This window comes from Equus quagga, chromosome 3 (genome assembly GCF_021613505.1).
Source record: "Equus quagga isolate Etosha38 chromosome 3, UCLA_HA_Equagga_1.0, whole genome shotgun sequence".
Lineage (NCBI taxonomy): Eukaryota > Metazoa > Chordata > Mammalia > Perissodactyla > Equidae > Equus > Equus quagga.
In genome coordinates, this window is record NC_060269.1 from 42,609,691 (window position 1) to 42,636,224 (window position 26,534).

Genomic DNA, 26,534 nt, shown 5'->3' on the forward strand with positions numbered 1-26,534 from the left:
GTCTATGTAGACAGAAGTGCTGGCAGAATCAAGGCATCACATGACCCTGTCGCTTTAGGTGGGCAAAATTCAGAAAGACCTGTGTTAAAACTAGTGTAGACAGTCACACTGTGGGTGATCACACAATTTCAACAAAATATTGTTAGACTTGTGAATTTAAATTTATTGGATATGTAATTTTTCATATGTTTTTATAAATTTGCTTTGGAGTTAAAATTCTATACAAGAGATAAACATCCTTATATTTGATTTTATATTTACCTAGGTTGGACCTGGCTGACTCCTTCTTAGCATTTGGATTCAGTTAGCGTCACCCTCTTAAAGGAGCCTTTCCTTATCAATCAAGCCTTCCCATTCCCTGCTATTTCCTGTCTCATTACCCTGTTTTATTTTACTCATCCATCGCCCTTAGCGTGATCTAAAATCATCATCTTATTTTTTAATGTCTTAATTTTTATTGCCATTTTCCTCTCATTATGAGTATTAGCTACATAGAAGAATGCATATTTTGAACCTATTTATCATTGTGACCCTAGGGTTTAGAACACTGCTCTTAACATAGTCATCATGCTCAATATTCTGAGTGAGAATGTTTTCAGTTCAAATTTTTAAAAACTTATAATAAGTAAAATTTAAATCAACACTTAAGATCATTTATATTTTGGTGCATTATTTTACAAGATTCTTCATTATTGGATAGATATAAGGGTCAGATTCTGGATATTGCAATTTTGTTACACAATAAAATAAAAGCTAAAATCAAAGTCAAATCGACAAATCATTATTGTAAAAACCGATTTTTTTATTGCATAAGATAATTAAGGGTATTCCTACACTTACAGCAGTACAAAACATGAGACTTAATCCTTGATAAAGAGAAGAATCAGTAAAGGTAAAAAGTTAAGAACAAAAAACTAAGTTTTCCACAACTTGGGTATCTTTTACTTTTACATGGAACACTTCACTTCTGGCCATCAAATGTGTGGTGATTTTTCCCCCACACCGAACTATTCTCTGGTTTTTTTTTTTTTTCAGGAATTACTAACAGTTATTACAACCAATGCGGACTTTAAAATCCTACCTGGACATCGAGTCAGAACCAGAAAAAGGGTAGACAGCAAATTAACCATGGATTAAGCAGACAGGAGGCCAATAAATCCATGGTCACTTGTGTTTCCACCAGACAATGCCTACTGGGAGGGTAAGAAGTGGTCCTCACAGGCAGGGTCTCTGCCTCAGAGCAACAGGATACAGAGGCTGCCAAGAGCTCCCAACCAAAAACATGAAAGGAGGAAAGAACAAAAAGCATCCAAAAGGAAAGAAAAGGAAATCTGAACACCAGCTGGCTGTCCTACAATTTAACTCAACTCTAACACTATCTATCTGGAACTAGTGTCAAATCCAACAGGTTAAAGACTCAGTCCCACAAGACTGCTTCTCCCTCACTTCAGCCAAGCTGTGGTTACCCACAACTTCTGTCCAATTTGGCTGCAAATTGGAGCTTCCCACGACTCCTTCCTCAGATTCAATTAATTTGCTAGAGTGGCTCATGGAATTCAGGAAAACACTGACATATGTGTACCAGTTTATTAAAGGTTGTGATAAAGGATATAGACGAACAGCCAAATGAAGAGGTACATAGGGCAAGGTATGTGGGTAGGGGTGCAGAGCTTCCATGCCCCCTCTGAGGGTGCCACTCTCCCCGCACCTCCACTGGTTTGTCAACCTGGAACCTCTCTGAACCTCACACTATTGGACTTTTTATGGAGGCTTCATCATGTAGGTATGACCAATCATTAACTCCATGTTCATTCTTTCCCGCTTCTCAGGAGAATGGGGAGGAGTGCTGAAAATTCCAAGCTACCAATCATGGTTTGTTCTTTCTGGTGACCATCGTCATCCAGGAGCACACCCAGAGTCACTTCATTAGGACAAAAGACACTCCTGTCAACCAGGAAATTACAAGGGTTTCAGGAGCTTTGTCAGGAACTGGGATCAAAGACCAAATGTAAGAACAAAAGACATTCCTAGTGTTCTTATCACTTAGGAAATTAGGGTTTCAGGAGCTCTGTACCAGGAAGCAAGGCCAGAGATCAATATGTATTTTCTATTATCTCACAGTAGGTTATTGAAGTCTAACAGTTGGGAATTACAAGACAGCCTATGTAGGAGAAAGGGCAAGGACTAGTGAGAGAGTCCTCTGTTTATATTCTGGATCTGTCAATCACCATCATATGTAGCGTCAGTTCTCAGAGGACTAATTGTATGAACCTATGGAACAACTCCAGCATAATGTCTGGTATTTTGTAGGCATTACAAAATTATAGTTCTTTTCTCCTTCTTTTTATTGAATTTTCTCCATCTATTTGTGCAAATAATTTCACAAATATTGGCCAATTATTTGGGAGTGATCGATTTAATCTTGGCCTCATGAGAATTCAAAATTCTCAGAAAATAGGTAGCTACACCTGAACAACTTTTACTGAGAAGGTGCTCAGGAAGGTGTTGACTTACTGACCTGACTGTATGCAAAGATTAGGTGTAAAAATACAATCCATAGTACCAGAAGTTTCATAATTTTAAAACAAAGCTTATTGACTTTCTTCATAGGTTATCCATGTTTATTCCTTCTCATGGTTATAAATACTATCAATAGGCTACTTCTCTGCTAAATACCTAGACTTTTAAATTCATCTTTGACTCTGTTTAACAAAGAGTGATCAAACAATGAGATTCACCTCTGTTGAGAAATGTTTGTTGTGTTCTTATTTACCTGGTTCCATGCTAGGTACAGAAGATTCCAGGGGAAGAACTCAGGTACTTCCCCAGAGGACATACAGCCTAGTGAGCAAGTCAGGTACAAAACCAAATGGTAATTAAATGGTAAATACTAAGAATTTAAATACAAAAAAGTTTTGTTGAACCACTGAGGAGGAAGAAATTACTCCACCTGGGGACATCATAGAAAGCATGCCAGAGGAATCATTATTTGAAATGTATGCTTTTTTAATTATTATTTTTTAATTGAGGTAACACCAGTTTATAATATTATATAAATTTTAGGTGTACATGATTATATTTCAATTTCTGTGAAGACTACGTGATGTTCACCACCCAAAGACTAATTACCATCCATCACTGTCCACATTGAAGTGTGTTTTAGAGAATGAGTAAGAGTTCAGTAGGTACAAGGGCAAGGAGACAACTTTCAGCGTGGAGAATTAAGAGATTCCAGAACTTGGTCCTTATACTCTGCATTTATTACAAGATGTTTGCATGGGAAGTGATGGGAAGTGAAATCTTAAAATTACACAGTCTGTTGTAAAGGTGTGAACTCGAGTTCTCTGCTAATAAGTTTAGCATTGTGCAGGCTTTGCTGAATATGTAAAGATATAAGTTCATCTTGGTAGCATCAGAATTTGCTGTCCTCTTCCTTTTCAAAGAACAGATTTGTCTATTTGAGCATTTTTACAAATTTTCCCTGACTTGAAAGCTCCCTTTAACAGTATTTTTTCTTCCTTTTTTGAAGGAACTTAGCCCTGAGCTAACATCCACCACCCGTTCTCCCCTATTTGCTGAGGCCATGAGCTAACATCCATGCCCATCTTCCTCTGCTTTATATGTGGGATGCCGGCCCCATCATGGCTTGACAGCAGTGTGTAGGTCTGCACCTGGGATCTGAACTGGTGAATCCTGGGCTGCTAAAGTGGAACCTGTGAACTTCACCACTGTGCCACCAGGCTGGCCTCCCCTTTAATAGTATTTTCATGTTTAGTTTTAAGTAATAAGATGAACCACATGAAATTGTTGATTTCAACCATTCTGACCTGCAAAACTAACAATTTCATATGGTTCAAACTGTACATTATGGTTACAGTACCTAAGCTTTTTCATCATTTTATTGATCTTATGTGATTGAATGTAAAATGTGTTCTTAGTACTTTTTAAAATTATGTAATGCATGGAGATTGTATCATAAACTTTGTTTTTATACAAGTCGCACTATATAAATTTTCAACCACTTCACATTTACAAATAGTACATTAATTTGAAAAACTGTGTGAAAGTGCATAAAGAAAAACATGATTTTTTGACAAATTCTAAATGGCATTGTATCATGTTTGACCTGCAGGAAGAACAAATATTAAAATGTTATTTGTGTTTCACTACAAATTATACCATCAATAGTGGACCAAAACAGTTTTTATAACCTTGGGTTTAAAATCACTACAACTTACACTTAAAGTCTCAGCAGAATTATTTTCTATAACGTTCACGGTTTTAATAAATTAGGAAATAATAAGCGAGTTGATCTGTAAGCATTTCTCTACAAATACCACATGTCACAGCCCAGGGTAAGAAAAGATCTCCTGGTTCCCTGCTCCTTTGGGATGCTTTGGGTGCAAGGCACAGCAGTTTCTTTACCTCCAAGGTGGCTCCGAGTTTTGGTGAGATAAACAAGGAGATAAACACACCTCCTAAGAATTGTTCATCTTTTCCCCTTGGAAATTAGTCATCCTGAAGCCACACAGAGGAAAGACATAATCCCTTAATTGATCCATGATTAGCAACATAAGTAGCCCTTCCCTTGAAATTGGCGTCCTTATATTTTCTTTTCTGCTTTTTCTTGGGTCGGTCACAATAATTACAACTGTTCAATGACTGTTCCTGAGTTTTATCAAAGAGGCTTTGAAAAGCTCCTACTTATATAACTAAGTTTAAATCCTAGCTAAGGGGTTTTAATTCTCTTCAGACTCCCATCTATGGGAATGAAACAAAACATCAACAACAACAACAAAACGACAATAATTGCTACTTCATACAACAAATGGTAATTCACCATATCAACTATGAATGACTTATTGAATGGGTGCTATGTTTCCAGAAACTTCTTTGCTTAGAAAGGAAAGATACTTTGAAAAACAGAAAGTAACTATTCAGTTTACTAAATGTATTAGATCTCATGATGAATAAGAGATCTTTAAGAGATGTATATATGAGTCTGGCTTTCTACAAAACAGAGCCTGAGACAAGGAATTGAGTGGAGAGAACTTATTTAGGAGGTGTTCCCAGGAAGAAGTAGTGAAGGAATAGGGAACGGGAGACAAGAAGAGAAGGAGGAAACGCCAAAAGAAAGATTCATCATTGGGGTCAACACTGTGGACAACTGGGGATTCCTCTAGGATATTTGGAGAAAGATTCATTGCCTTCAGAATTATCTCCTGAAAAATAGGATGCTGGAGCATTTATCCGTGAGAACTCCTCTCTTGGTTTAGTGTTTTTGTGTCTGCTACAATCTTTAACTCTTGAGTAAGAAAAATGTGAACAATTGGGTTGCTAAGTAGAAGTGGGGGAGCTGCAACAGTTCTAAGCTTTGAGGGTTATGGGAAAGAGGAGAATATAACATTCCAGATTAGATGACACTTGGCCTTTTGTTAGAAACCAATGCTGTGATGGTTGAAAGAATAAAGTAAATTCCTACTCACTTTCTAAATTTAGCCCAATACCAGTTCTTCTAGTTATTCTGTTTGTTCTATCTCACAGGCTCACTTCTTCTCTATATCCTAACCTTAGAAATCACAAAGAAAGAATTAGAGACATGAGTTTTGGTTTTAAAAGTCTTAATTTATTCTTAATATTCTTTTATGACATACCTAAGGAAAAAAGGTTATTTTTATCACTCAGATTTTCAGTATTTTTACTTCTAAAACGGATTAAATGGTTTCTAGGGGCTTTTTTTAGACCCAGAATTTGTCACGATTTGTGTCTTGTAAGCAAGCTCATTAGTCAGTCTTGCCTCTACCATATTCCTTCCTTCTGTAACTCATATGTACACAGAGTTGTGTACATATGGACATACAATGAATTTAAAAGCTTACCATAAATCATTGCTCGTATCCATATATTCTCCTCTTTTTACCTGATACACTGACTGAGGTTCTCACCTTTAGATTTGATTCCTTGAGTTAAAGTATATTTCTAGAAGGTTTATGCAAAATATCCAGTACATAAAATATATCGGGAGCAGTAAATACAATATTGGTTATAGAAGTTTTAAATCTGATCATGAAGAAAAATAGTTTCCAAGTGGCAAAAATTAAGTATTGGCAAGATGCCAAGCAGAATATAACCCGCCATGAATTTCATACTTTCTATTGCAAAAAATAATGGGGATATGTGTGTTTGGGGGGGTTGTCATTATACAGTCCTGGCTGAGAGAACAAGCTTTCCTTAGATTAGCTTATAATCTGTCTGATGCACTGAATTCAAATCTTTGAATAATCAGTTCCCGTGTTGCTAAGGCAAACCACTGAATTAGCATTACTTAAAAGGCCCAAGCAGAATGCTATTTAAAAAAGAAAGAAAATGATTTTTGCTCTAGAATATCTAATTTTTCTAATTTATAGTGAAAAAACTTTTCCTTATTTCTTTCATTAGTGTGTTGACCAATAAGTGAAGAGCACTTCTCAACCCAAAAGGCTTAAAGAGAGTAGAATACATTATTTAGCTATATTCTTTGTAAATACATACCTGGTTGAACAATCAAATGGAGAAATGGGGGCTATTAAACATTCTCTGCTTCTAAACACTCTGGGCCAGGGCACTAGAAACAGTGATTCCTCTCTCTTGCAGGGAAATCGTCATCCAGTGTGTAGACAAGTGCCAGAGTCATCTGTCAAAACCCAAAGAGAAGCCAGCCCTGATGGCCTAGTGGTTAAAGTTCAGCACTTTCATTGCTTCAGTGGCCCAGGTTCGGTTCCCTGTTGTGGAACCACAACACCCATCTGTCAGTAGCCATGCTGTGGTGGCAGCTCACATAGAAGAAGCAGAAGGACTTACAACTACAATATACAACCATGCACTGGGGCTTTGGAGAAAAAAAGAAGAAAAAAGAGGAAGATTGACAACAGATGTTAGCTCAGGGTGAATCTTCCCCTGCAGGAAAAACTAAACAAAATAAGGAGAAGATGAGGGGTTTAGGATGTGGTTTTGATGATTTCCCAGTTCTTTTATAACATAGCATTTTCATGTGGCTTATCCTTCTGTAAAACTGCTTTAAACATTATAATTTATTACAGAGTCATAAAATCAGGATTTTAGGCTGGATCAGCATCTTTGAAATTGCAATCAATGGTATGCACCTTCATTTCTTTTGGTGAGGAAGTTGATATGAACAGAAGTTAAAGCAATTTTTCCCATGTCACACAATTAGTCAGTGGTAGAGCCAAGACTAGAAACGGTTTCTGATTTCTAGTTACTTGGGTAAATTAGACATAATTGACCATTTTAGAGGGTTGAATAAATGGGACATGTTGTCTACGTGTAGTTCTGAGTGAGTAGCAGTTGTGTCCTAAGGACAGGGTGATGGAGTTTCTGCCCTGGATCGACAGTCCTCATAGCAACTGTTTAAAACTTAGGCCAATGAATCATGTTTTCTAGGAAGAATAGTTTATCACTGACATTGTTTGGAATTGTGGGCACATTATTATTATTTTTAAATTCTCCACAGATGAAGTACCCCAATATAGATGATTCCCACTGCCCTGTAATTGGTATGCCACAGGTCAACAGTGAATTACTAATGTCCATTTAAGTTCCAATATGATACAGCAGCCTAACTGATGCAAATTATCAGATGAGATTTAAACCAGAAGAACTGTGAGGATGGCATGGAAATGGGGTTTGAATATGTACCTTGCCTCTGTTATGTAATGAATTTCTTTCCCCAGAGACACTCAAGTTCTGTTTTTGGCTTAAGCATCATAAGAATACCCAAATTTAAGACTGAGAAACAAATGTTTGTTTTACAATGTCATCATCTTATATGCCCTAATACTACGCCAGATGTGTTTTTGGAATAGAATAGTTAAATATCTTTTTTTAAAACTTGTCCTCTATTGATTTAGTTAATGTTTGCTGCTTTGGATACAAAAGTGAAACTTGGCAAGTCACATAATTCAGTTTGGCTGAATACTCACTTTTCTGGCAAACAAACTGTCCCCAACATAAATCCACCCTAAAGTTTACAGAGGTTCAGCTTCCGTCCCAATTGAAATGGGAGCCTAGCTAAGAGTACACGGAGAGAGCTGATTGGCTGGTGCAGGGTGGGCAGGATGTATAAAAGCCAGCTGTAGATCAAACCTTGGTGCTTCTCAACCAGTGCATTTTCACCATGAGTGGGTGCCCATTTTTAGGAAACCGCTTTGGGTGAGTATTTACCTCTATTCTAAGTACGGTTAGGCTCTTAGAAACGGCAAGTATAAACGCTTTAATTTCTGAATTTTCAGAGCGTTGAAAACCGTCACCTTTAAAATCATCTACTTGAAAAAAATTAGCAATAAGAATTTCAATCACTCATATTATTAGTTACTGTGCTTTCTCAAGATCTATTTTTTTTCTCCTCACTTATTTAATCTGCAGGTATACTTTTAAAAACTTATCTGTAGAAGGCAGTGAAGAAGACAAATCACAAACGGGTGTGAATAGAGCCAGCAAAGGAGGACTGATCTATGGGAACTACCTCCACGTAAGTGGCAGAGTCGTCACACTGTTCCACTTCCATTAGTCGGCACTACATTTTCCCAAGCTACATTTTCATGTTTTCGTCTTTTTGGTTTTTTCTCAGTTACCAAATAGTTTTCTGGACCGAAAGCTATCGCTATTCATACAAATATGTGCTGTTTCAACTTGTGTTAGAACAATTCTAGAGTCTTCTACGTGAAGAGACACAGTAAAAGCAGAGAATGTGGAATCTGGCTGAAGACCCTAAACGATAAGATAACGCGCAGATAACTGACAGGCATTGCGTAACTTGTATAAATAAGACATGGTCAATAAATCCCAGCCTGGACAATTGCAAACACATCCAGAGAAAATGTTCTTTTAAATCCCTTATAATAAAGTAGAAATGTTGAGGGTACATATTTTCTTGAAATCGTTAGTAAGTAAAAGAGGGATATTAACAAATGAGGTATTTGGAGATTATTCCAAGGGAAGTTTCAGCCTGTTTGCCTTCTGTATTTTTTAAGAAGTGAAATGATTATAGCCGTTGATGCCTTCATTGATGGGTTTCTAAGGATGAGCGGATAAAAAAATGTTAAGATCTTCCCAGAATAGGCTCTTTGGGGGAATAAAAGAGAGGAAGATACACAGTCAGCTAAGCAAGTTATCAAGCTCTTATCATAGTCATTTCAAGAGAGAGAAGGGATATGATTTTCTCAATGAGTCATAATAGCATTTGTTATGGTAGAATCTTACCAAATATAATTACTTCTGAAAAGAATAAAAATCATAAATTCAACTCACTCTTTATGACAGGACTCATTAGTTGTTTAGAAGAAAATAGTTTGGTTTCTGATAATTTGGGAATTTGGGGGACTTTTTTTCAGTATTGTATTCTACTTATTATTAAAGTTAATTTAAAAAACATTCCACGGCCTGCCAGGTGGCGCAGCAGTTAAATGCACACTTTCCGCTTCGGTGGCCTGGGATCCGGGGTTCAAGGGTTCAGATCCCGGGTGCAGACATGGCACCGCTTGGCACACCGTGCTGTAGTAGGCGTCCCACATATAAAGTAGAGGAAGATGGGCATGGATGTTAGCTCAGGGCCAGGCTTCCTCAGTGAAAAGAGGAGGATTGGCAGCAGTTCGCTCAGGGCTAATCTTCCTCAAAAAAAAAAATCTGCAACTTAAAAATCAGTCTTTCTTTTGTCTTTTTTTTAGCTTTTTAAAGAGATAATTAACATCTAACATTGTGCAAATTTAAGGCATACAACACATTGACTTGATACACCTTATACTGCAAAATGATTACTAACATAGCATTAGCTGACGCCTCCATCACATCACATAATTACCATTTCTTTCCTGTGACGAGAACACTTAAGATCTGCTCTCTTAGCACATTTCAAGTGTATAATATAGTGTTATTAACTATAATCACTATGCTATACATCAGATCCCCATAATTTATTCATCCTATAACTGGAAGTTTGTACAAAATCAGTCTTTCTATTTCTTTTGTTTAAAGTTGGAAAAAGTTTTGAGTGCACAGGAACTTCAAAGTGAAGTAAAAGGAAATAAAATCCATGATGAACATCTTTTTATCATAACTCACCAAGGTAAGTTGCACAGAAGGTTGACCAATAACTATCCCACAGGCATTTCGTATCAAGAATGAGGAAAGCTGCAATTCTTTTAACCATAAGATGGTGAAAGATTAAGAAATCACCTTTGTTAGAAATGCTTGAGAATACTTTGCTGCCAGACAAATTCTCCTAGCACCTCCCTCTTGGATTTATAACAGTTTTCTTTACGTTACTTCTCTGCTAATTGGATCCAGTAGGACTTAAGCTTTGTCATAAATCCAAGGAAACTTTCTATCTTTTGAAATTCACAAAGAATTTGAAAGCTAAGATGTTACTATTTTCAACTTGGGACTTTAAAAAAAACTACTTTTAAGAAATAGATCACATATTTATTGTGACTTTACATAACTGTACATCAATCTGTTACTAAACAGAAATGTAAATTTTATCTGAAATGTGTGTTTATCCTCCCCAGACTTCTAACCTCTGGGCAGTGATTTTTAGTGTAGGAGTGCATGACTTTTGGGGTTTAGAAAGTCTCTGAACTCTCTGGAATTGTGAGCAAAATTTCAGGAATACATGTCTTAAAAAGGTCTATGACGCCTAAACATTAAGATTTACCCCAAGACTGTTGGTGTCATGATACTGTCCTCTGGCTGATGAGGGCACAATGGCTCGTGCTAGTCAGTGCCCAATTTCTAGACGTGTTACCTTTCCCTACCAGTCTTTGTGTCATTTCCTCAAATGTTTGTTTGCTTCACTGACTGGCAAAAAGGGTCAACCCTGAGTAAAATATTAAAGATGGACAACAATTGGCTTAATGTGTTACTTCTCCTGTTTTTATGTTTACATTTTTATTGGTAGCTCATTTCAAAACAGAATCAATAGGGGAGAAATCATAGCAGAGTGGCACCAATTCGGAATTAGCAAATTGTTTAGAATCCCATGTCTACCATTATAAATTGTGTGAGCTTGCTCAAGTTTCTTCACCAATAATGCTCTCTATTTCCTCATCTGTTTAATGGAAAGAATAACTGTATCTTCACATTCATAGAGTTCTCATGAAGATGAAATGAGATAATGTGCATTAAGATCCTAGCCCAAGGTATAGCACATAATATGCATACAACAAATAGTAGCCAGCATTATTTGATAAGGAGATTTTTCTCCCATCCTTCAATGGGTCATGGGACTAGCCACACAAAGTTAAACTTGAAAAATAGAAACATAAACTGATCAAGAAATATTTGATTTGCTCTTTGTCCAAATATGAAAATCAAATCCCTGAAACTCTCCTTAAATGTTAAAGTTGTAATTTATTTCCCTAATTAGTACAGAAATATAGCCTTTACCCATACAACAGCACCAAATGGAGTACACGAGAGAAGTCTGAGGTTATTGATTTTCTACACTGAAGTAATAACTACACTGGCTATTTAATTCGTTTATTCATAACATAATCACCCAGTGTTTCTCTTATGCCAAACACTGTGCTAGATACTGAGGGAAATAGATGGATGTGACAAAGTTTTAAACTATTCATAAGCTTGTCCTCCTCATAATATTCTAAGACCCTAGACACCAAATACTAGTTCCTCAGTTTATGGATGAAGTTGAGTATTACTTCTGCTTCTCCACATCCCTCCAGCTTCCATACGGGAAGTTAGAAATTGGTTATGTGCTATACTCTAAAGGATCTAAAGAAGAGATTTGTTGAGGGAAATCAATGTAATAATAACAAATATAAAACATGGAGATAACATGCCTGGCATGTTAAAACATTCAATAAAAGGAAGCTATGATAACTTGATTATTAGTATTTGTTTATAACACAAAATAGGGTTATGTCAGCCTTTATTGATTTTTAAGTTACGTTTTTATTCCTCTTTCAATGTGTTTCCCGTGTCTTTCATATCATTATGGTCAAAGAGGCTCCCATAACTTTCCGAATGACAATGGTTTTCTGATTGCAGCTTATGAACTCTGGTTTAAGCAAATCCTGTGGGAATTAGACTCTGTTCGAGAGATCTTTCAGAATGGCCATGTGAGTTATGATGCCACAATATTAGTTTCATTTTTTTTTTGGAGAATGTAGAAAATATTATTAGTGAGAACATTTTAACATCAAATGTTAGAATTATTACTTACTGAAAATAAATACCTTTCTGAGTGGACAAGATTTTAGTCATATTTTCCAGTGCCATTGCTACACTGGAACTACACATTGCTTTCAGGTTCCCATCAAATTTCAGTTTCAGGCCCCTTGTTTAGAACTCCCCCCCCCCCAATTTTTTCTTTTGCCCTAACAAAATGTTGTTATAAATGATGGTAGATTGCCAGGAGAGCTAAGAGAGATCCTTTAATTAATAGGTGCCAGAATTGTCTTTCCGATGAATATTTGCTGTGGGAAGATAGCAACAATAATGAGGAAAATAAAACAGGAAGAGAAGGAGAAGGTAGGAAAAGAGTAGCAGGAGGAAGAAAAAGAGAAAAGAGGCAAAGAGGAGGGGACTAAGGGAGAAAAGGACAAGGGGCATCAAGAGCAGAGCAGAGCTTCAGGTGACTGCAGAAATCTAAACTGCACCTTCCCACCTCCCAGCCTGCTTCCTGCTCCCACACACCTTCCCGACACGCCCTTGGGTCCCCTACCTCTGGGCCTCTGCTCCAAGAGGGGCTGGAAAAGATAGAACATCCAAACACAGACAGTTCTCTTCTTACATAAGTGCATACAATTCCCACTGATGTCAATGGCAACTTTGACCCTCAGTGAAGAGCAGATTTGTCCAGGTGTTGCTTAATCCTCACCCAGAAGCTTCTGTGATACCTTGAACTTTATTCTTTAAAGCAAAACTAGAGAGAAATTTGTTTTGAAATCAGTGGAACCTGTGTTCCAGAATTGCTTCTAACTTGTTTCCATATAATTTTCTATTTTAAAAGAAAGAAAAATGATTTGATTCTGATTTTGCAGATATTCCTTGCACACAATTCAGAGTTGCTATTAATTCAACATATACTTATGGTAAATTTTAGTTCTAATGTTCTTCTTTAAAATATGGATAAAATGATTAGGAATGCATTGCTATTTATAGTCTATTTTGTATCTTCTAATAAGTAGAATTGATTACTCAGTGTTTCATTTCCTAACCATCAGGTCAGGGATGAAAGGAATATGCTTAAGGTTGTTACCCGGATGCACCGAGTGGTCGTGATCCTTAAGCTGCTGGTACAGCAGTTTTCTGTTCTGGAAACGATGACAGCCTTGGACTTCAATGACTTCAGGTGTGCACTTGTGGTGTAATAACGCAGTGGGATTTACCTTCTCATTCTGGTGGGGGAAAAGGAGAACATGTGTGTTGTGTGACGTGAGAAACCTCTTCTACTGACACTTCATCACTATAAGCACTTGAGAGTCTTAATCACAAAGACTTTGAGAAGTTATCGAAAACATTTCATCGCTCACTTTTACATACAAACATAATATGGTCAATTAGTTTCAATTCATTGTTGTGTGCCATGTTTTTATCCAAGAAGGATTTCAGACAACTAACCAAAATGGCTAAAATGGATAATATAATACACATAACTAAATTAAAATAATTAAAAACTAAAAAGAGAAATAGGAGTAATATACAGAAAAGCCTGTCACCAAAAGTGTCAGTACAATTTATAGGTTGAACATAAATTTCAGTTCTGCATTTCCAGGCAGCCAAAGCCATATATATATCAAAAAAAAAAAAAGGATTTTCCATACCAAAATTTGAGAACAAATGTTCTTATCAGGTGCATTCAATGATGTAATAGGCAGTGTCTCCAACATGTTTGACAACCAAAGGAAAAGTAGTAGAATTCCTTTGTGGTGGATTTAAAAAATTGAAGTCTTAGTACAAATTAGGTGAAGGAAATTTACAAGAGTACAAGAATTTGAGTGGTTGTGTGAGGTGGGAGTAATAACATTTTTTGATGGCCTAGGCAATCAAAAGGATGTTTTTGTGCTAGGCAATATCCCATTTGTTTTACTTGCAGTATTTCGCTGGTGCTCATAATAATACTAGGCAGTGAAATTAACAGTAATATCCAAGAACATAACTTTTAGGAGGGACTGAATAATATTTATAAAGAGTTTTTTAGCACCATTGAATAGAAAATATTGCTCAATAACCACTTGTCTTTATCTTAGGAAAAAATTTAGTACTCGGCACACCCGAATGTGACATTTCACAAACTAAAAATGCACTCCAACTTTAAACTAATTGACTGACAGCGACAATGATGTTTAAGTAGTTCATTTTCCTTATTTCAGAAAGGTCCAAATCGAGGTCCAACTCTAAGTAGTTGTGGGTCTGTGTTCTTGGTGATATCTAGGAGAGTGAAACTGACAACCTTTTGCAATAGAAGAAATCATTGCAGGAATTCACGATGTCAACTCTTCTCTTCTTGTGTCTTCTCTCACCCTCCCCTGTTTATTCTCCAAGAGAGTACTTATCTCCAGCATCAGGCTTCCAGAGTCTGCAGTTCCGACTACTAGAGAACAAGATCGGTGTTCTTCAGAGTTTGCGAGTCCCTTACAACAGAAGACATTACCGCGATAACTTCCAAGGAGAAGATAATGAACTGCTACTGAAGTCCGAGCAGGAAAAAACACTTCTGCAACTGTTGGAGGCACGTGCTCAAATACTATTTCTAAAGTCTAATTCAATACATCTTGTTAATTTAGCTTTTACTAGATCAGAATTTTAAAACTCATCTTCAAAGTTGGGTTGCAGTCATTGGAAATAAAAACAGAAAGAATTTGTAAAAATACTTAAACTCATAAATTCAACTAATTAATATATTTAAAATATTAAGAATTCTTGAGAACTTCAGAAATATTTGCATAATCAATGATGTTAATATTTAATAACTATCTTCTTAAAACAAACTTTTTAAGCATTCTTATTAAGCAACATTTAACTAGCTTATTTTTAAATGGACTATGGTTATTCAATGAGCTTTATTTCTTTTTTATTTGTATTTCTTTCTTTTTTGTTTTTGAGGAAGATTAGTCCTGAGCTAACACCCACTGCCAATCCTCCTCTTTTTGCTGAGGAAGATTGGCCCTGAGCTAACATCTGTGCGCATCTTCCTCTACTTTTTATGTGGGACGCCTGCAACAGCATGGCTTCATAAGCAGTGCTGGGTCTGCACCCAGGATCTGAACCAGTGAACCTTGGATCGCTGAAGCAGAGCATGCGAACTTTGCCACTATGCCACCGGGCCGGCCCTGAGTTTATTTCTTTACAATGTTCCGTAATTGAAAGTTGTGTATTTTTCTCAATTAAACTCAGCTACTAAGAGTATACTCTTCAGAATTTTTCCTTCATATTTTAATTTCCCATCGGTCTATAAATAGTCTTGAGGAATTATTAATTTGTTTCTTCACACATAAATTACTGAATAAGGATTGTATAGTCTTGATTTCCTTCTGAAAGCCTTTCCTTTGCAAATAAAACTTTCCTTTTAGTGAATTATACCCTGCTCACTAATCCCGTGGGTATTGTAAATGTAGATTTAGGTTAATATATTGCATATAATGCCATAAAAATGTTTATAAAGATAGAGAGAGAAAGAACTACAAAGCTAATTTCAAAACCAAAAATAGGTTAAATGAGAACCCACAGATATGCATGAATTCAGTTTTATTTCTGGATTAAAAAGTCTTGGGGAATCTTAAAATAGTTGAGTTGTTAGTTGATTTCAAAGTGACTAAGTTCACCATGCATTTAGAAGAGATCCTATCTTTTACATGCCATAATTCCTTCTGTTCCCAAGACGTAAGGTATTTTGAGGATAAAGCAGAAGACTTCATTGAAACAATGTTTAGATATGTGCGTAGATTTACAGAACAAAATAGAGATTTCTATAGTAACGTCTTAATAAAGAGTAAACATTATTAATATGACTGCCTTACAGATGAAGAAAATAAAATATAATAAGTTGCTATTTTGTAAATGAAGAAATTGAAAGGAAAGAGAAAATATTTACAAATAGAAAACTTATGATGTATGTTTCTCAAAACCGTGAAGATTTCCTGTTTCAAGTTCTAAATGTTAGTTACAATTTATTTTACATATATTAACTTTTACAATGTATTCACTTAAAAATAATATTTTCTTAAGGCATGGCTGGAACGAACACCAGGTTTAGAGCCACATGGATTTAACTTCTGGGAAAAGTTAGAAACAAATATTGTCCAAGGGCTGCAAGAAGAATTCACAAAACTTCAGGTATTTACGATGCTTTAAGTAAATTTAAGTTTACTACAGAAAAAGTATTGGGAATTTTATTTTAACAATTCTCCACTTTTCTCTTAACCTTTCATTTTTCCAATATTTTTCCTTCCAAGTGCCTTTGCTTGAAATATGTTACAAGATTTATTTCATTTTATTTATGTGCAATAAAAATCATATTAAGTTAAGGAGTTCATTGTAGACAAGATTTTGTCTGTGCTAAAGAAATGAGATTACTAGACTTTTTTCTTTCGTTTCTTTTGACAGAAGTAGGCACACAAAAGACCAGTTAACCAAATATATTTAGCCATTTAATTTTCCCTTCACTTTTATATATATTTGCTGGGTCCTTCCCGTTGGCTCTCAGACAATGTCAAGTTTCTCTCACTTAAAAAAAATACTGTTGATTCCTCAATTGCCCTCAAGTTACAAGCCCCTCATTCTGGCTTCATGACTAAATGGCTTGAAAGAGTTGTTTCAATTCTCTCTCTTGAGAGGCTGTGCCAGGTAGTCCTTGTGTGCAGGGCCTTGGAAGTCACACTCCATGTATTCAAATCTCCCCTCCACCTCTTAACAACTGTGAGACATCGAACTTCTTCTGTTAGCTATCCTCTCTTTGCCTCACTTTCATCATTGGTAAAATAGAAAATAAGAGGATCTATCTCAAAGAATTATGATGAGCACTAAGTTAGCTTAATATCTGTAAAGTATTTAGAATAGTTTGTTGTTGTTAGTGTCATCCAGTGGATTCCAACTCTTAGAGACCCTGTGTACAACAGAGCGGAACCCTGCCTGGCTTTTGTGCACCATCCTCTCATCTTCTGGCCCTAGATCAGATAATGCTCCACTGTTGTTCACAGGGTTTTCACGGCCAATTTTTTTGGAAGTGGATGGCTAGGTCCTTCTTCCTACTCTGTCTAGTCTGGAAGCTCGCTTGAAACCTGTCCACTATGGGTGATTCTGTGGGTATTTGAAATACTGGTGGCATAGCTTTCAGCATCACAGCAATCCACAGCTGCCACAGTATGACAACCAGCAGACAGGTGTGGTTCCCTGACGGGAAACGAACCTGGGCAGTGGTGGTGAGAACGACAAATCCTAACCACAAGACCACCAGGGATATAGAGTAGTTAACGTAATTATTTCTTTATCCCCCATCTAATCCTGAACCCAATCCAATCCGTCTTCTTGCCCCGTGATTCACAAATGGCCTCCCTATATATAAATCCAATGGCCATTTATTATCTTCATTTTACTTGACCTCCCAGTGACATTCAATACTCATGATTATTTACTCCTTTTTGAACCCATTTTCCCCCTTGGATTTGGCACACAACATTCTATCTTCATCTAATTCTCGGGCCCTTATTTCTCTATTTCCTTTATTGGCTCATTTTCCTCTCTCAGAACAATAAATGGTGGGGTCTTGCAATGCATTGTCTTAGATGCATTGTATTCTCTCTCTGTGCTCTTTCACTAGATGAACTCATTGGTACCCACTGCTTCAGTAGCTATTTACACACCAATAATTCTCAAAAGTTATCTCTAGCTTAGATAGCTAGATCATATATTTAACACCCTAGTTTACATTTCCTCCTGCTTCTTTCAAAAACACTCTGATAAAGCCAAACTTAAAAAAATTTCCCCTTCCTTCTACTCTTCTTCAACTTGGTCTTTCCAAGTTGAAGTTTGTTTTTGTTTTTTTTTTTTATTTTCTCTCTTCCCCCCTCCTCCCCGCCAGGAAGATTAGCGCTGAGCTAACATCTGCCAATCCTCCTCTTTTTGCTGAGGAAGACTAGCCCTGGTCTAACATCCGTGCCCATCTTCCTCTACTTTATATGTGGGATGCCTACCACAGCTTGGCTTGCCAAGTAGTGCCATGTCTGCACCGGGGATCCGAACCGGTGAACCCCGGGCCGCTGAAGCGGAAGGTGCGCACTTAACTGCTGCGCCACTGGGCCAGCCCCCAAGTTGAAGTTTTTCTCCTATAGGCCATCTAGTTTGTCAAGTCAGACGTGTACCATTGATACTTGGCACCTCCCTCTTCCTCAACCACTTCTTTAAGCTATCACCAAATCCTACCAATTTTACCACCTAAATAGCTCTGAAATATCTGCCTTTAATCTACCACCATCAATCAAGTACAAACTGCCGTTGTTTTCAACTGAGACTAAAGTAATATTCTCTCAATTATTCTGTGTCTCTCACTTTTATATATATATAGCTCCATTCCAATTTATTCTCCAAACAGCAATTTGAGCAATTTTTTCAAAATGCAAATCTGATTACATTTTCCTTTTGCACAAAACCCTTTGATGTCTCCACATTGTTTTCAGGATAAAGACAAAAATTCCCAACATGGTTTGCAAGGTGTTTCATGATCTCATGTGGTCCAATCATCCTGGATTTCCTTTATGCTGAATTTAGTTCTTTGAATTTCCTACCATAGAATCTTTTATATGTTCTCTCTGGCTTGGAATGTTCTTTCCCAGGTAACTCCTTCCTATTCTTCAGGTCTTGGCTCAAGGAAAACTCCTTTAGGAAGGTCTTTCCTGACCTCCCTTCTACTGTCAGTGATTACAGCACTATCCTGCTCTTGGATACCACCGTCCCTGGTAGCAATTTAACGCTGTGGTGACTGTTCGTTCAATGTCTTATTCTCACCAGATAATAAACTGCATGAGATCAGAGAACTCAATTTTTGCTCGCAATTTTATCTCTATCACCTTAGCCTGAAATTTACTGAGTACATGAGTAATTAATCGACAATAACGTGCATACAAGTTCTTACCACACAGTGTGGTTGTTCTGCAGAATTGAAGATAATTGGGTTAACTAATTTTTGCTCCATCTCAAGGAATTGAGTTATAAGAAGAGCATGTGTTGTAGGCAAAAAAAAATAAATAAATAAATAAATAAGAATTTCCTTAAACAAATCAATAGATATCAAAAGAGTAAAAATATTGAGTAAAAAATATTAAAGAAATTATATTTACAGAATACAATAGTAAATATAGAATTTCAATAGAGTTAATAGCTTTTCTGACTAGGAATTCCTGACTTTTCCTAAGTAGAATTACTTTACTTCCTATGTTAAATGATTGCTATCTAAAATTAGATCATTATTGACCACTTGTAGTTACCTCCAGTTTCACCCATCTGAGTTCTTTTCTCACTATATTTATGAAGAAAATATTTAAGATTGACAAATCATTTAAACTTAAATAAAAAAACAGAATCATTAAGTGTGAAGAATATCCCTCTCATAAGCCATAATTTCCAAGTTGTACCGTCAGATGATATGGCAAATATTCCAAGTGCATCCTTTCTGCAATAGGCAAGGCTATTTCTCACAAACAGTGTTTTCTAAAATAAGAATCTATTCTCTCTCGGGAATATTAATGCAGTATTTTCCCCAAAGGCTAAGGAAGAGTCGGAGGAAAAGGAGGAACAAATGGCTGAATTTCAAAAGCAAAGAGAGGTGTTACTCTCCTTATTTGATGAGAAACGTCATGAACATCTACTTAGTAAAGGTATTTTTAATCTGTGGATTGTTACCCTGCAATCTGAGCAGATCAAAATATCAGGCCCGACTTGGGAGAAATAAAATGAAAATCAATAATCCATTCAGAAACAAGAAATGGGTTAATATTATGAATGATAGCCCTGTGTTAACAGGTTTAAATGCCTAAAGACATTAGCGGAAACCTTCCCAATCTGTGTCAGCCATGAGGGATACCAAGATAAATCGAATATGGTTTTTCAAGTAGTTCACAGATTAATAGGAACAGAAGTGAAGACAAGCAGTGTAGTTGTAAATACTACAGTAGCAGTAGAAAAGGAAAGGATTAACTCTATTATGAGGCTGGGGTGGCTTGGCAGAGGAAATAAGTTTCCCACAGATCAGGAAAAGCACACATTTAGACTTCTGGCATAATTAATATTGAGCTATTATTTTCTGAAACTAATTGATAAGTGTAATTAATATTTTCATCATTTAACTCTTTAATCTGTTTGAAAATTTTGTGCTCATTTTTATTCGGAACTTTTATTATAAAGTACCTATAAATCTTTTGGCAACAGAATAGAAGTAAAAATTAATTTTGGTAATACAAGTACAAGGCAGAGCAGTATATGAAATTAGTGTTGAATTCTATAATCTTAAAGGTTGTTAGCCTCAGTTTTCTATAAAACCTCAGTAAAGAATAGCAAACCTTGTTTTCCTGCAGACAGAGCAAAGTCTTTCCTTAAAACGCATATATGAGATTTTGTATGACGGTTGTGCTCCTTGAAGCCAGGAGATTTTAAGTAATTTTAAGTGAATTAGAGAAAACTACTTTCAAATGAAACTTGGAAAGAATCTGGTTTAACTTTTTGAAAAGTAAGTCATCGTATTATTTTATTTGAAAAATATGTTCTATCATGGAAGTTAAGTATTTTCTGTATGATGTTTTCCTAACATGACATAAAAGTGAAATTTTAAAGATTACATATACTTTTAATTTGCCTTTTAACATTCAATATTAAAATAATATTTTAAATGCTAGTTTTCCAAATTCAAGCTAAAGAATAAGAAAGTTAAACTAACACATCATTTTCAAAAAACATATAACAATTATTTAAGATAATGATGCCAAAGTAAGACAAGACTGCCTTAAATCACCCATTCAATAAACACTTACTGTGTATCTTGCAGGTGACAGACGATTATCATATAGAGCGCTTCAGGGGGCCTTGATGATATATTTTTACAGGTAAAAGCAAATCAGAAGAGAAGTAGAAGTTAAAATCGAGGAGTGGATATAGAAAGCACATCAAGTATGAAGCTTATAAACTGTAATTACAGTTTTAAAAAGTAATTTAGTTTGGGGGCAAATTTACAAAATAATTAATTGTGAAGTTTCACGGTTTTTTTTTTTAATCTAAATAGTAAGAGAATAACTTCATCTCTGTAGTAGATTAAAAAACACACACATATATATATATACACAAATTAATCAAATATTCTTTTTATTAAATTCTAGCAAGTATTATGTGGCATTAAGTGTCCTAAAGTGCCAAAATTTAATCTATCTCAGAAACTCAGTCATGAAATGTGTTGTCATTAAATAATGTTATAGAGTTATTTTTGTTCTATAAAATGAAAAGCAAAACTGGATAAAGTAAAAACACCTTCTAAACCGCTGTTCTATTTATTCAGCAGTTTCAAGTAAAATTGTCTTGATGTCTAAATCATTTGAAGTGTCCTTAAATGTCCGTGTACTCCTACTCCATCTTACAAAAGTTCCATCTTCATGTTCCATGAATTAAATAAATGTGTCAGAACAATGGATAGCACACAAGCAAAAAGCAAACATAAAATATCTATGTTTATTGGAGGTCTTGCTTACCTGTATTTATTTAATTTTGTAATCCTCTCGAACTTGTTTCTTCAGAATGGCAACACAAGCAAAATCCTTTGACTCTTTTCCTAAACTCTTACTAAATGTATGCCACTCAAGTTTGTGAATCCTAAGCAGAAAATGCACTGAGACAGTTGAAAGATTAGATGAAAAAGGGGGTAAAATATATTAGAGGAAATAAAAAGCTGTCTTTGTTTTTTTGTTTTAACATCTCAGCCTAGAAGTTATTGACTATAATTAGCTGGGAAATCTGAGATTATATATATGTCTGCCTTTTAATGAGGATTGATGTTAGGTGTGAGTCTGACTGGTTACTTCATGTATATTACATGGAATGTTCTAGACTTTTTAAACAAATGCTGCAAGCTGAGTGGTAGTATCCCCATTTTTGAAATGAAGAAACTAAGACTGAGAGAGTAATCCAAAGCAGCCACAGCTCTTAAGAGGCAAAGTTGACATTTGTTTCCAGAGCCAACAGATTATAATAAACTCAAGCTCTTCCTAATACACTGGATTTACTTGAATAGATCTCTTCTTCTCATTTTTCCTTTAGGGAAGAGCCTAGATTCCAGGTCCCTTTTCAGTTACTGACGTCTCTTATGGACATAGACACACTCATGACCAAATGGAGATGTAAGGCCTCCCCTTGACCCTCAGACTCCTTCTCCCCTATCCCGTCCCTTTACCCACCATTTCTTCTTCTGTCTGCCCTCCTTCCCTCTCTCTCTTTTCTTCTCTCCTTTGTATGTGAGAAGATTGTTTTTTCTTTTTTTAAATCAGCTTGACAGTTATTCTCTCCCAGGGCCATCTTGCCCAGAATACACAGCAGGCACAATGCCTAGGCCTGCAGTAGCTTTGGGGGCCCATGAAAACGTTCTATTTGATAATCAGAAGGAAAAAAATGAACTTTAGGGCAAAGAAAATGTTTTAATATATAATAATTACTCATCTTTATGCCAATACAACTTTAAAATATAATTTTGATAGTTGTTTTTTTTTAAATAGAGGAAGGAAACTATAAAGACAAAAGTGGTGAGGGCTCATGAAGGTCATAACATGGCCCTGCTCTCCCATATTGTGTTGGCAGGCTAAATGTAATGATGGTTGGAGTCAAATGCATGTAGCCTGAATGAAGTTGGGTGCCAAGTGGGGTGCCAGGCAACCTACTGGTCTCATCTGGCTCCCACACGTGAAACTTCCATATGGTTAAGTGATAAGGTGTGAGCCTTTTCTCAGAAGCAATTATCATTACCAATCTCTTATATTTAGAACATCGTGTAACTAATGGGAGAAATATATCCATGGAGTTAATTTGTGTGTTTGCCTAGATAACCACGTGTGCATGGTGCACAGAATGCTGGGCAGCAAAGCTGGCACTGGTGGGTCCTCTGGCTATCAGTACCTGCGCTCAACAGTGAGGTAAGATGGGAGAGATTCACCTTTTTATCTTGGTGGAAGTCACGAATGTTTTGTTTCTCCATATATATATATGTGTGTATTATCTAGAAAAAGTCATTTATACTTGCTCCTGTCTGAACTGCTGACAGCACATTTGTAGATAGATTAAGGTATTCCTGTTAGAACCTTTGGAGGACACTGTAAAAAATCCTTAGTTCTGAAAGTTCATCATTTTGATCCTGGGATGAAAAGGGGCAGAGTACGAATGGCTGCGTGACCTGTGAGGATATGAAGGAGTTAATCCAGGTAGAAATGTTCTCAACTCATCCGGCTCAAGTTTGGACTAGACTAAAACAGTTATCACTAATTCCACTAATGTAACTGACACACCTAAAAAAGTGTCTTGTTTCCTGATATGACTCTATTTTATAGTATAAAAACTGTTTCCATCTACTCCAAAAAGTGCCATTTTCATATTGTTTACAAGGAAAAAGGTCAACATTTATTGAGCATTTAAAATGATAGACAGATTTCTACACGTACCCTTATTTTATTTAATATTCACAACATTGTAGATACATGGATATATAAACAGATACACCTGAAAACTGGGAAACTTACAAGGCCCCTGCGGCAGGAGAATAAGCACAAGAATAAATTAGATATTTCACATTCAGTCTCCAGAATTCTTTACAGCACATTGTTTTCCTCACTACTCTTACTACCAGACTAAGTTATAAAATGCACCAAGTTCTGTTTTTCATCATTTTTACACACTTTCACTTTCCCTGGGAATAAACTCTAAACTGAATGATTTATAAAATTTATTGATTCAAATTTTCACAATTGTTACATATTTCCTCTTTCCCTGGGAGCAAATCCTATAGGCATGAAATGATTGGGTGTACAAAACGAACACACACATCAGTGGGTGGTGGGAATAATGAACACAAACAGCATTTCTAGTGTGTCACTGTCTCATTAAGTCTTCACAAAGCCCTGGCCAGAGGAAGAGATTGTAGTTTTTATTTTACAGAGTTAAAAACCAAGACGTTGAGGTTTAGACAACTTGTCCAAGGTCACATGATGTGCAAGTGACAAACAAAATTTGAACCAAAATTTGACTTCAAAGGCAAACACTCTTCTGTTATAAGACTGAAACAGTTAAAATAGTTGACTAACAAACATAAAAGGAATTTTAAATGTCAAAATCCCTCCTATAGACATTTATTATGAATCTAAAATGGCATTTCAATTTATTAATCCATTCATGGTAGTTACTTAGCAGCTACTCTGCAGGTGGGAAATATATTTAAATGAACAACTAAGAACTCTGTATGCTTTAAATTTATTATTTTGCATACTGTCATTTAAAAGTCAGAAACAAGAACACACCCTTATTGGGGCAGCCTGGTGGTGCAGCGGTTAAGTTCCTGCACTCTGCTGCAGTGGCCTGGGGTTCGCTGCTTCGGATCCTGGGTGCGGACCCACACACCACTTATCAAGCCATGCTGTGGCAGGGTCCCACATATAAAGTAGAGGAATATGGGCATGGATGTTAGCTCAGGGCTAATCTTCCTCAAAAACAAACAAAAACATACCCTTATCTTTAAGGAGATAGCATGACAATAGTAAAACTCTAGATTTTAATCTGAACAAGACTGGTCAAGATCAATGAAACACATAATACTGCTTTACAGGCATGAATTCAGATATGGAATAAAAATGAGGCAATCTTAATTCTAATACTATTTAACATATATGATACACACAACATGTAATATATAATAAAATATAATATTGAATACTAATTACAGCAAAATATTTTCTGAGAAATGAAATTTTTTGATGGAAAATTTTAAATATTTCATGTCAATAAATCTAAAACATCTGTATATATGTGTTTTTCCAGTGACAGGTACAAGGTATTTGTAGATTTATTTAATCTTTCAACATATCTGGTTCCTCGACACTGGATACCGAAGATGAACCCGATTATTCATAAATTCCTTTACACGGCTGAATATTGTGACAGCTCTTACTTCAGCAGTGATGAATCAGATTAAAATCATCTGCAAAAATCTTTGAAGAACAGCAATTTATCAGTCCGTTTTTTAAAATTTTCTATGAATTATCATGAATACACAACAAGTCTTATTGTAAGATACGTATATACATAGTTAAGCACTGTGGCACTCTGATTCAAGCTTGGAAACAATTTTATTCCTTCATTTTTGTGATGATATAAGAGTAAGCACTAAAATAAGAAATTAATTCCATTAAATTGGAACATCGTACATAGGGTGTTTTCCTATTAAGAACCTAATGTTCCCTGATACTTACCTTAATGTAACCATTTAACAGATCATCTCATTGTTTAATCCATTATAAGCTGTAAACTTCTGCTATTTCAAATATTTTATGCAATAAAATGTATCATTCTATACAAAAATGATGAATCAAAATTTTTTTAAAATAATAAAAATTAGTCTTTTTGCATATATTGTTTAGGAAACATCACTTGTATTTGTGAGGACGCTTGATGACCAATGACAGAAATCTATCTGAAGCTTTTCCCACAGGGGATTTACTGGACAATTACCCCACCAGCTTGAAGAATTGAAGGGAGTCTAGGGAGCTCTGAGGCCAACGGGATAGATCTAGTTCCTGGAGTACTAGATTCCTGCACACTTTGAGGACTCTCCGTCTCATCTCTTCTTTTCTGTGGGTGTTGGCTTTATTTTTCCCTGTTGTAGATCAGCTCGTTCCTCAGGCTGGGTCCCAGCTTCCAGCACCTCTGGACTCCCAGAAGGACAAAGGTGCTCTTCCCAGCTCCACGGCTTGTGGTCTGGAAGGTAGAGTCAACTCTAATACACAACAGGACTGAGGCAGGAATGAGCAGTAGCTCCCTCAAGTGAAGAAGAGTGTTCTTTCCCGAAGAAAGGAGAAGTAAACAAACTCGGCAATGACCCAGTTTCTAACGAAAAAATATTTAGCTAAGAGCTTAGATCAGACATGAGTTTCATTCTTCTTTTTCTAGCTTATCCTGGATATTAATACTTAGTTAAATTTCTGTTATGAGGAGAGTAGAAATTATCATCAAAAGATCTAAAATGTACATCAATCTTGACCTGGAGTGCTTACAGCAAGCAGCAAGTTCTTGATGGAACTGAACTATACTTTGGTCTTGGTTGCAAAATTTTTTTTTAAAGATTGGCCCTGAGCTAACATCTGTTGCCAATCTTCTTTTTTTTTTTCTTCTCCCCAAAGACCCCCAGTACATAGTTGTATATTCTAACTGTAGGTTCTTCTAGTTGTGCTATGTGGGACGCCACCGCAGCACAGCTTAATAAGCAGTGCTAGGTCCACGCCCAGGATCCA

The 26,534-nt window shown here is 36.1% G+C and overlaps 1 protein-coding gene across 1 annotated transcript; it reads left to right on the forward strand.

Annotated features, from left to right (window-relative positions):
- Positions 1-8,076: 8,076 nt before the first annotated feature.
- On the forward strand, positions 8,077-25,605 carry TDO2 (tryptophan 2,3-dioxygenase). The gene is made up of 12 exons (XM_046656639.1): positions 8,077-8,208; positions 8,422-8,527; positions 10,030-10,120; positions 12,061-12,131; positions 13,239-13,366; positions 14,560-14,746; positions 16,243-16,350; positions 19,775-19,886; positions 21,050-21,107; positions 22,309-22,388; positions 23,084-23,174; positions 25,066-25,605. Exons 1-12 carry the CDS (start codon positions 8,174-8,176, stop codon positions 25,217-25,219), a joined length of 1,221 nt encoding a protein of 406 aa, XP_046512595.1. The 5' UTR covers positions 8,077-8,173; the 3' UTR covers positions 25,220-25,605.
- The last annotated feature ends 929 nt before the right edge of the window (positions 25,606-26,534 follow it).

Excerpts from the sequence above, each read along its gene's own strand:
- TDO2 (XM_046656639.1), top strand. The coding sequence starts at position 8,174 with ATGAGTGGGTGCCCATTTTTAGGAAACCGCTTTGG. Across the intron at positions 8,528-10,029 it reads TCTATGGGAACTACCTCCAC|TTGGAAAAAGTTTTGAGTGC; the intron begins GTAAGTGGCAGA and ends TTTTGTTTAAAG. Across the intron at positions 23,175-25,065 it reads TACCTGCGCTCAACAGTGAG|TGACAGGTACAAGGTATTTG; the intron begins GTAAGATGGGAG and ends GTGTTTTTCCAG.